Source organism: Panthera pardus, unplaced genomic scaffold (assembly GCF_024362965.1).
Source record: "Panthera pardus isolate Hobbes unplaced genomic scaffold, ASM2436296v1 HiC_scaffold_27, whole genome shotgun sequence".
NCBI classification, from domain to species: domain Eukaryota; kingdom Metazoa; phylum Chordata; class Mammalia; order Carnivora; family Felidae; genus Panthera; species Panthera pardus.
In genome coordinates, this window is record NW_026526843.1 from 1,035,895 (window position 1) to 1,047,024 (window position 11,130).

Sequence of the window (11,130 nt, forward strand, 5' to 3'; positions counted from 1 at the left end):
CTTCCAAGTTACGGCCCCGAATCTCGTACAACTCTCCCCGGAGCACTTCCGGTTGCCGGCCCTCGCCTCCTAACTTCGGTTCGGGTGACCTCGGCCCGCCCCAGGCTCACGTCCCGATCCTGCCTTGAGTGGCCCAGGGCGGGGGACCTGGAAGTTTTAGCCTCGCGGCTCCTGAGGCGGATTAAGTAGCCCAAGAAACATTATATTCATGTGAGTAACCTCTTCCAGAAACAGTGCTATACTGTATCGGAAAAAGTATCACTCTGAAGCTTGGCTTTTAGGTACCTGCTTGTTTGATACAGGGACGGGAATGGGGGACGTGAGCTTTCACCGAAGGTCGGATGTATCGCAGCCCATATCCACACTACAAGTGTCCTCAGCTCTCTCCTTGTCCTGATGATATCAGATATGGTGAAACTGTACGTAAAAGTCCTTTTCTTTTCAGGAATGGCAAACGTGCCACGGGTAAAAGTACAGATCTTTCCACTCCCAAGCTTAGGAATGACACGTGGATGTGAGGAACCATTCTAAAGCAAAGGAAAATCTATGCCTTGCCGCCTCCACAGCCCATCAGTGTTTATGTTTCTTTGATCTGCTTCTCGATTCCCTGTGTAGTGTTGAAGCCAGGCAGACATGGCAGTACTGGAAAGGGAACATTCCCAACGTTCCACTTGAAGAGGTGTTGATGCTTTGCTCTTTTCTCCGAAGTCAGTTCCAACCCAACTCTCCCCACCACAGATAGGGCCCACATCCACTGGGATTACCTGTCACATATATGCCACCAACCTCCATTTTGACCTAATGCTTAAGGTTCACATGGCACCTGTGTCCATGATTCATTCTGATACTCATGGATATGGGACAAAACTTCAAGTGTGCGATTACATTGGACCCATCTACATTTTGTCTCTAAAGTGTCAAGTTTACACCATATATTATTTCCAGATACTGTTCATGGCGAATATGCCCTGCTGGAATAGGACAAGGATGGCCATTCTTCTCATTATTATGTTCAGCAATGGAATATTCTGACTTTATAAAGTACCTTTAGATACCTTCAAGACAAAAAACACCCCTTCCTTTGTCGTTGCTCTCAGTTACTCTCAAATTCGAGAATGATATTCTCTGACTTTCATAATACTCGCCGCTGCATTGCACATTTCTAAATCTTTAATTGCAGGAGAAAAAAAACTTAACATTTACAGCAGACTTATGTCCTAGACACTCTACTAAGCCTTGATATACCTTTGTATGGAAACTGCTCCAATTAGAATCAGTCCACAACTTCCTATATATATATATATATATATACACATATTATATATATATATATAATATATATAATATGTATATATACACATATAAAACATACAAGAAGTGGTAAATAACTGCTGACGATTATGATCAATACGTTCTTTGTTTCTCATTTTACACCTCAAAAAACTGAACTCTAGACAGGTTAATTTGTCTAGTCACAAAGCTAGTCACTGATAAAATCAGGATTCATACCCAGGCCAGACTAACTCTAGTGAACACGTTCTGAGTAACTTCACCCATTGTAATTAAATCCGGTGATTAATTCACTTCAACTAAAGTGTCTTCAAGTAATTAATACTTAAAAATTGTCCAAACACCTGTAAATGGAATTATACTCCTTACGAAAGCCCTCCTATGTTATATATCATCCATTCAAAACATAACTGACGAAATGCCATACTAGTAAATAGTCCATGTAGGCCACTATGGTCTCTGACCATAACACAAGGTCACCCCCATGGGGACAATCTGTATTAGTACCTTAACAGATGATAAACCTAATATAAGCACTGTTTGAATCCATTTCAATTTGCACATGGTAGTATTCCTTGGAGTTGAGGGAAACAAGTTTATGTTCTGTGTATTACATTGCACCGTGTACCTCAGTTTATCTTGAGTATTTAAGAGATTCATAGTAGTTTAAGGAGTTCTGAAGTTTGTGAACAAGGTTCATGTGCAGAAAAATGTTCTCTAGTCAAATAAATTCGGGAAATGGTAAACAAAATAAAGTCGCCTTACTGTGTAACTTGCCACAGCTTTTATGACTATAGATTCCCAAACTTATTTGACCAAAGAGACAGGTAGGGAAAAGTGTTCCAGGAATGATATTTTAGAGAGATGGTGCTCAATTCCTACAACCTGGTATTTTGTGGTCTTTGATCTCACGCTTTCCCAGTCACTTTCTGCTTCGGTAAGGATGTTGTGCTTTGAGCTCACATGGCAGTTTCTCAGTCCCTTGGCCACTGCCCTTGCCTTTCACTGGGCCTTCATGCTGTGTCTAAGTGGTAGCACACACAAGTCCAGGGTCATGTGCTGGGGTTTGTTCCCAGGCTCATGCTGCTGATGCCCAGCATGTTGGTCTTTAGGTCACAGCAGCACATCACACTGCCTTTCTTCTGAGAATATTTTGTAGTGACTCATGGGCCTCTTTGTAGTGATTCATAGTAACTCACACTATCATCTCCAATTTGTTTGCCCTCTATACCACTGGAATCATTCCCTTTTAATGTCAGCATAACCACTAACATTTTACTTTTCATCCAAGACAAGTTTAAATGTCAGGATATTGACGGTTGTCTGTGAGTGAATCTATCTGTGAACTTGAAACGATACTGAAACCCTTAACACTTGGTTTCTATTTTTTATTAAGTGGCCACACTTCTTTTGTACTCAAAATCCAGACATGAATATACTTTATTTTAACATTCGTATTTACTATCTCTCTTTTCCAAAAGCCCTTGGGAAGAGGAGAGGCAGAATGATTGTGTCTACTAAATGGAAAAAAAAATAGCTTTCAAAAAATATGTAGTCATATAGTACACCTAGAGAATCAATCTCTACTCTTGTAAATGTGATATTTATCCATTTCCCTTGTCAGCATATATGTCCACCTACTCACAAGGACACTGACTAGTATTTGAGACTTGGGGTGCTCAGTAGTGTATCATTCCTGTGAATCAAAGAGCTTATAATACGGTCTTTGAAGGGAGACAGGACTTGTGAAATAAGCAAAGCAAATGTGCAAGGCAATTTAAATCAGAGGCCAAAATATGAGTAAGAGCTTAGACATAAATGCTGCAGTGGTCCTAAAAGGCATACAGAAAATGGCCTGTGGAAGCATTTTAGGCAAGGAGAAAGCAAGAGCAAACCTTTGGAGCTAGTAATGAGCCTAGTATTTAGGGGAAAATTAGTCTCAAATACAGTGGTAGTGGTGCTTCCTAGAATTGGTGACAGATAGGATGTAGCAACTGAACAAGATGAAGAAGTCCAAGATAACTGAGAGAAACTGGGATTTGGCGAAGGGGAAGGGGTTCCACTTTAGGTGAGTTTGGAAGGAGAGAGGCCTAGAAGCTTAGGATGGGCTCAGAGTCACCTCCATTCAGGATACAATGGCTGAAGCAACCATAATGCTCTGAAATTAACCACTGAGATAAGACCATTTCCTAACTCTATAAAAGATATTTTCTACTTTTAGGGATGGTGAACTAACAGTTGTTAAGGGGGGAAAAATCAGACTCAGATTGTTGTCCTTGAAAAGAGGATTTGGTTTAGCTCAGTTAGTTCTTTCTAGCTTTTTCCTGGGCTGCATCATCCTCTGTTCTGGCATCTCATTTGCTGTGGACAATCTCAGTTTAATGGCTTAACAACCTCCAAAGGTGTGTGGCAGCTCCTCTTCTACCTAAAGGCCACCCAAGGGGAACAGGAGGCCTTTGTTCTGTGGGGGCAGATCCCCCAATGCTGTATCTGTGCTGTCAGAGGTAGAAATACAGTGAAATTGTGCCGTGACAGTAGAAGCCAGGTACAAAGAGATCCTTATGGGGTTAGAGCCTAATCTGTGTGATGGAAGGATTTTGCCCAGTACCTTTGCTTCCTTTACACCAAAAAGCAGAGGGGTTTTTCTGGCCCTCTGACTTGGGAAATCAGAATTTAAATGCACACCTCTATGGAGAAATGGGCTCCTGTGACATCCTGAAGCATTACTAAAACGAAACAAGGACCTAGATGGATAACTATCATTTGCTCTCAGCCTCAAATCACCATGATCGCCAAGGTGTTTTGCAGCTTTAGAATTCCATGAAGCTATCTTAAATATTTTTCCTAACATGAAAACCCCCTTCTGGAAATGCCCAACTGACATAAGTAACCTTTCTAAGTAAGCTGACAAATAGGTCGTTTGTCTTAAAACAAACTTTTAATTTCAATTTAGCAACGTACATAATTCAGCCTTCACAATCTTTTAAAAATGGAGCTGTTTGGAAGGGACTTTTACCTGGGAGATACGGCACACCCAGGTCCGTTGTTATACTGCTTTCTTGCCCAATTGAGTGCCCTTAGCACCCTGCTGTGCACACTCCGTTGCTAACCACACTTGGTCAGATGCTGCTTTGTAAATGCAAAGATTGGGAGACCACTGCCTGGCTTCCTGAGGAGCTGCGTGCTTCGCAGTCAACAGTTAGCATTACCCAAGACACTGCTGAGCGTCACTTCAGTGTCCTGCAGGCAGCTTCAGATGGCCTCGGCTCTATTTAGGCTGTGCAAGTAGACGTGTATGAGTTTTGGTTCTGGTTGGTGTTGCTAGTACCGGGTCACCTTGCTCACTGGCGAGTTCATTCAAACCCAAAAAGTCACACCTGTGTCCTGTGCGCGGGTGCTGCAGGCTTAGGTGGAGAAAAGCAGGGCTAGAATTGGAACCCAAAGCCCAGAATGGCAGGAGAGGATGCAGGGGCTCCACCCGATCACCTCTGGGTTCACCAAGAGGGTATCTACCGCGACGAATACCAGCGCACGTGGGTGGCCGTCGTGGAAGAGGTAAGTGTTTGTATTTTGCTTATTTTTTTATCGATTTTGCTTTGAAGCAACTTGGTTTCTAGCCAGTCTCAGTATCCTGAAACGTTTGCTTTTATTTTTGATCATTTTTTTTCCATTAGGAGACGAGTTTCCTAAGGGCACGAGTCCAGCAAGTTCAGGTTCCCTTAGGTGACGCAGCTAGGCCGAGTCACCTTCTTACCTCCCAGCTACCTCTCATGTGGCAACTCTACCCTGAGGAGCGCTACATGGATAACAACTCTCGCTTGTGGCAGATCCAGCATCATTTAATGGTACCCATGTTGCTTAATCATTTTCCATTGTACTGGGGCTCTTACAACGGAGTACTCTATAAACTTTTCTTTTTCTGACAGGTCAGGGGAGTACAGGAGCTGTTGCTTAAGCTTTTGCCTGATGATTAACCTGGTATGTATTTCTATTTATCCCCCGTTCTCCCTTCTTTTTCACTCTCTTTGGCTGTGGTGATTTTAATGATCTATTTTTTTTCCAGGTGCTGGGATTCTAGGAAGATATGCTCCTCTGTTCTGTTCAGTACATGGCAATCACTTCATCCACCACTGCAGTGCACCCACCTGTGGGCCTGGGGGGAGGGAGTGGGTTGAACAACTGCTCAAGAACGCAGAAGCGTAGGAAGGGTCATGACCAACAGCACAAGTGGAACTGCAGAGAGGGGGTTACACAGGCAGAAAGCAAGTCAACAAAAGCACTTAGTCAGGACACGTAACTTGAAGTCGACTCCTTTGGAAATTGCCATGGAACCTTTCATGGACATCATCAGCTGGAACTGGGATCTGATGAGTCCCACAAAAGTCAGCACCTGACCGCCAAGGACTTGGTACTGATTTAGAGAGAAGAGAGCAGCTGCTAGCAGCATCAACATCTATTTGTCGCTTATTTGCCCTGCAGCAATTCACCTGCCTTTCCTTCTCCCGTCCTGTAAATATCCGAGGTTTTGCTCCGGTGTTTCCCATCCCAGTACTGACCTAACTTGGATCTACTGAGAATTTAGGGGGCTCTGAAACAAAAGGAGGTCGTTTCAATTAATGAAATTAGCTACCAAGGCTCCTGGGCCTTTTTCCTTTCTGCAGTTGTGCCTTCAAATTATTAGAAGTTGCCGATCAAAATCATGGGCACTTAAATTCGTTCTCTGGTTATAGATATTTTAAATAAGTTGGTTTCTGTAAGAGCTCCAAAAAATATTTTAGCTGCTTACCTAGCACCTTTCTCAGGAAGTAATAATAGCACCAAATATTGCTGATTCCTAGGAAAGCATTTACTACCTGATAATTTCCTGAGTTAAAGTAGTCATAACTGTTTATGTACATTAAAAGTAAGGTTTTTACTTTTTACATCTTGGGAATCACGGCTACCATGTATTGAGTCCTTACTGCCTTCCTTCCAGGCACTATTGTGTGTACTTTATATATTTCATCACACTTAGTCCTTCCATTAATGCTTGGAGTTGGGTAGGAATGGTCCCCAATTTACACATGAATTATACGGAAAAATTGCAAGGAGTTTAATGACTTACCAAGAGTGGTTCTGTGAATGATAGATCTGAGCAGTGGGCTCCTCTAGCCCAACATTGGTTTACAGTATTCAAGATGAGTTGATTGAATTCAAGGGTTCTTTTTTCATGTAAAGCTACTCATAGCTTCCAAATTGAATGAAATGGATATTATAAAAATACACTTGATTCATCCTATGAATGGGAAGAGTATTTTTTAGTGCAAATGTTTTCTAGCATACCTAGTTGTCTCAGAAGAAAATTCCATCTATAAGGGCTTTAAAGTCTTTATGGATAAAAGACAAAATAAAAATCATTTTTCTTATTTTAGTTTTCTGGATATGCCGCAGAAGGATCCGTGCCAGAAACAAGCCTGTGAAATACAGAAATGTTTACAAGGTAGTATGTGAAATGCTTTTTTATATTTTTCCACTTTACCTGTGAATTAACTACAAGAGACCAATTTTTCTTTTTATTAGCAGACAATATTAACTCCTCTCAAATGTAATATTTCTGTAATTATCCTGAAGATTTTCCTCATTGTATCATCAAAGATGCAGAAAATAAAAAGTGATGTGATATAAGCTTGCTGTTTGCAATCCTGGTTGTACATTAGAATCACCTGAAGAGCTTTAAACACTTGCCTAGAACAATTAAATCGAACTTCCTGAGGATGGGTTCTGGGCAGGAATCAGTCTAAAAAGCTAACCAGGTTATTTTAATGTACAGCCAGAGTTGAGAGTTACTAAGCTGAGCAAAGTCCTTTTTTTATGTTTGTTTGTTTATTTTGAGAGAAAGGGCGAGCATAAGCTGGAGGAGGGTCAGAGAGAATCCCAAGCAGGCTCCGTGCTGTCAGTGCAGAGCCCGACACAGGGGCTTGAACTCATGAACCACGAGATCATGACCTGAGCCAAAATCAAGAGTCAGACGCTTAACCAACTGAGTGACCCAGGTTCCTCAAGCAAAGTCCTTTTTTAAAAAGACTAGTTTTAAATGTGTTGGTTATACTTCATTGTGGCTGACAACTCACTTTTTAAAAGCAATCAGGTTGGAAGTGGGGGTTGAAAAAAACAACTGGAATTTAGGCTGCTGAAGTTAGCAACTAAGTCTTAAAGGTAAAAGCAAATTTCAAGTAAAGCATATTTGATGTGATTTGTCCACTTGGTTTTCTCCCCCAACCTGGTTTTAAATTGGCCAAAAAGTTTGGCCAAATGCTAGAAGATTTTTTTTTTTAATCAGCAAATGATTATTGGCAGAAGAACAGATAGAAAAAGCTACAAGGCTTTTTGAATTTCAAAACTGACACTTTTGATAATTTTTCCCATTATTTAACTAATGGAGATGGATGCCTATGAAAATGTAGAAGGGTCAGAAGGAACCATGTTACAAATTTACCCAGAGATTCCCCACTAAAGAAAACTCTTGTTCATTTCCTTTGACTCTTACCTTTCATTCTTGGACTCTTCGTTTTATGATGTAAGCAATATTTCATAAATCTTTTTAATGTTTATTTACTTTTGAGAGAGGGTCAGCGAGAGAGAGGGGGACACAGAATCCGAAGCAGGCTGCAGGCTCTGAGCTGTCAGCACAGAGCCCGATGCAGGGCTCAAATCCATGAACTGCGAGATCATGACCTGAGCCGAAGCAGGGTGCTCAAATGACGGAGCCACCCAGGCGCCCCCATAAATATCTTTTAATCTAAAATATTAATGTATAATGATAATGCTACTTTATTCATCCTCTTCACTTCCTCCAAACTTAAGAAAAAGTAAAAACTGTTTTTCACAATTCCTTCTCCCAAATAAATTCTTACCTTATTTGAATTAGCAACCTATGGCTAAGGAAGAACAAGAATCAAGGTAGAGACACTCCCTTGCTATAGTGTGGGAGGAGTGAGGGTGGGAGGGCTAAGAGTTAGCATTAAGCACAGCCATAAGGATTTTAAACATATTAAGTCATTGAATCCTTTCATCCATGAGGTAGATGCTATTATTGACCCCCATTTTATAGATGGGGAAATTGACACAGAAGTTATATAACTTGTCCAGGGTCACACTACTATAAGGGGCACAGTGAGGATTTGAACCTCTTTGGTCTGGCTCCAAGTCTGGACTCAACCACTCAGCATGAATTGTTTTCTTTTTTTAATCCTGGACTAACTCCCATGCACCCCATTTTAGCAGCAGAGGATTCAGATCAAGTGCAGCTGACCTAGAACCTTTAGGTCAAGTTCTCCTTGACATAGGGTCTATGTATAGTAGGGGTCTTCACATATTTTCTGTAAAGGGCCAAACAGTAAATATTTTAGGCTTTGCAGGCCAGCAGGTCTTTGTTGTATAGGGTGTGGGTGGGTACGTGGGGTGGGTTTACAACCCTTGAAAAGCGTAAGAACCGTTCCGAGCTTGCGGAGATTCTGCAGCCGCCGGTGTTCTAGAAGAGGGCACATAAGCTATTAAATGAATTTTAAAGAAAAGGAAATGATATATAAAGTTCCTTCAACCACTTTGTAAATCGTGCTTTTGTTTGTAATTAGCCTGTTGATTGGTCTCTACATCAGAAAGAATTAAGTGGACCTGGGTACATCCTCTTTCTTCCACGTCTGGAGATACAAGAAAGTTAAAAGGAGTGGGAGGCACTGATCTGAACCTCCCCGGGCCTTAGCTCTGTGAGATCATGACTAGGGTCTGCGTGTCTGTTTTGCAGCCAACAACTACATGGAATCTAAGTGTCAGGCTGTCATCCAAGAACTGCGGAAGTGTTGTGCTCGATATCCTAAGGGAAGATCTCTCGTCTGTTCGGGATTCGAAAATGAGGAGGAAGAAAAGCTGACACTGAAGCCTACAGCAAAGTAGAGTTCTGCTGACAAGTGAAATGCTGCACCATGTTTCCACCAAGCGAGTTGTATTTGTCTTCCTGATTCTTCAGGCCAGGTAGCAGCAAATACCAAATGAAAAAGTCAACTATAAAAGTTAATGAATATGCCATCTATGCAGAATGGATAGAAATATAAATATATTAAATACGTAGAATGTAATAAAACCGAGCTGCTAAAATAAACCTGTGAAGTGAAAAAGTGTGATTTAGTACTTGTGATATTGTGACTTATAAGAAATATACATTTGGTCTTTGTCTCCTTTCCTGGCACAGAGCTCCTAAAACCCTTGGAATTTCCTAAGTGATAAGAGTGATAAAGGTGTCTTGTCACATTAATGAGGTCACTTTTGGAAAGCCCCTGAGTAACCTATGGATGGGGTCTGGTGGCCAGGGGAACCAACTGTGTGATTCAAGGGTTGGAACTCTCAACCCCCCAGTCCCCCCACCTTTCGGGAGGGGAGAGGGGCTGCAGGTTGAATCAATCGCCAATGGCCTATGTAATGAAGCCTCTTTAAAAACCCCAAGGGACTGGGTTTGGACAGGAGCTCCTCTGCATGGGACCCTACCCTATGTGCCTCGCCATCTGGCTGTTCATCTGTATCCTTTATAATAAGCTGGTAAATGTCTAAGTAAATGTTTTTTCCGAGTTCTGTGAGCTACTCTAGCAAATGAATCAAACCCAAGGCGAATGTCATTGGGAAGCTGACATTTATAGCCAGTGAGTGAGAAGCACAGGTGACAATCTGCACTTGACAGGTGTCTGAATTGGGGGCACTCTTGTTGGACTGAGCCCTTAACCTGTGGGATCTGACACCGATTCCAGGTAGATAGGGTCATAACTGAATCTGTAGGCTATCTAGTCAGTGTCTGCTGAGAATTGGAGAATCGTTTGGTGGTGGTGGAAGAAACACATAAGAGTACTAAATGTATTAAGGCTATAAACATAGGTGTTAATGCATTCTCTTTAGCATTTTTCAGACTACTGGTTCCGTTCCTAAAATCAGTCCTGTGCTAGGGGGGAAGAACTTCCACACAATGCAGGCGCAATTCAAAGATGTCTCTAACCCAACTCCGTACCTGCTGCATTTCCAGTAATTCCGAGCAAAGTACCCTTTCGGATGCCAGTAAGAGCATTTCCTTCCACTTTTACATCGCCACCACAGGGCCTAGCAAGAAGACACTTAATATTTGTTCAGTGAGCGGTAGGAAAGGCCTAGAAATGACTCTTATAATGGTTAATGACCCCTAATTTATCATGAGAAAACTGGGGGAAAAAATGCTTCATTGGAAGTCAGGTAGCAACAGAATTCTTAGATGGTTTATCTACTCTTTATATCTTTATAATCAAAACATTACAGCAGCTCCTGATGATGGTAAGACAAGGCTGCTGAAGGAAGCCTGTGGACGGTTGTCAGCGGCTTCATGTAGTAGTACTGGAGTGACAGTAGCAAACAGGCCATTGCCTTTCCTCAAACAGATGCCAGAACCACCGTCATTCCACCCTGCCTCCCCGCTAACCGAAGAAAGAAAAAGATGACTGTCTAAGCGGGAGCAGAAACAGATCCTGCTGTGTGCCTGTCTCAGGCCCTTCAGACTGCAACGAAATGCCACACATGAGGTGGCTTATGAACAACAGACATGTATTCCTCACAGCTCTGGAGGCTGCAAGTCCAGGATCAAGGCCCCGGCAGATTCAGTGTCTGGTGAGAACCTCCTTCCTGGTTCACAGGCGGCCATCTTGCTGTGAATGGACTAAGATAAGGCAGGCCCCGATACTCAAATACCATTGTCATTTGAGACCAACTGTTCTTTTAAAGCAGCATTCCCTAAAGTGTTTCTAGGAATTGCTATAAGACGAGGGGGGGAAAGGTTTCCATGGCAGGTAA

The 11,130-nt window shown here is 42.1% G+C and overlaps 2 protein-coding genes across 5 annotated transcripts; both read left to right on the forward strand.

Annotated features, from left to right (window-relative positions):
• Positions 1–96: 96 nt before the first annotated feature.
• On the forward strand, positions 97–9,446 carry CMC4 (C-X9-C motif containing 4). 4 transcript variants are annotated; one of them, XM_019439362.1, is made up of 4 exons: positions 100–210; positions 303–419; positions 6,702–6,769; positions 9,074–9,446. In XM_019439362.1, coding segments are annotated over exons 1-4 (336 nt in total). In that variant the 5' UTR covers positions 100–208; the 3' UTR covers positions 9,223–9,446. The 4 variants fall into 4 exon arrangements, with proteins under 4 accessions (XP_019294908.1, XP_019294907.1, XP_019294911.1 ...); XM_019439363.1 differs by lacking the exon at positions 303–419 and having other exon boundaries at positions 97–210; XM_019439366.2 differs by lacking the exons at positions 100–210; positions 303–419 and adding an exon at positions 5,588–5,698.
• Positions 98–5,468, forward strand: MTCP1 (mature T cell proliferation 1). Its single transcript, XM_019439367.2, has 5 exons — positions 98–210; positions 4,694–4,845; positions 4,965–5,135; positions 5,217–5,268; positions 5,354–5,468. The coding sequence occupies exons 2-4, from the start codon at positions 4,741–4,743 to the stop codon at positions 5,262–5,264; spliced, it is 324 nt and encodes a 107-aa protein (XP_019294912.1). The 5' UTR covers positions 98–210; positions 4,694–4,740; the 3' UTR covers positions 5,265–5,268; positions 5,354–5,468.
• Positions 9,447–11,130: the final 1,684 nt, after the last annotated feature.

Bases quoted from the DNA above. Each gene is read 5' to 3' on its own strand.
- CMC4 (XM_019439362.1), top strand. The intron at 420-6,701 runs GTACGTAAAAGT...TTCTTATTTTAG, and splicing joins ATATCAGATATGGTGAAACT to TTTTCTGGATATGCCGCAGA. The intron at 6,770-9,073 runs GTAGTATGTGAA...TCTGTTTTGCAG, and splicing joins AATACAGAAATGTTTACAAG to CCAACAACTACATGGAATCT.
- MTCP1 (XM_019439367.2), top strand. From the start codon at position 4,741: ATGGCAGGAGAGGATGCAGGGGCTCCACCCGATCACCTCTGGGTTCAC. The intron at 4,846-4,964 runs GTAAGTGTTTGT...TTTTTCCATTAG, and splicing joins GGGTGGCCGTCGTGGAAGAG to GAGACGAGTTTCCTAAGGGC. The intron at 5,136-5,216 runs GTACCCATGTTG...TTTTTCTGACAG, and splicing joins AGATCCAGCATCATTTAATG to GTCAGGGGAGTACAGGAGCT.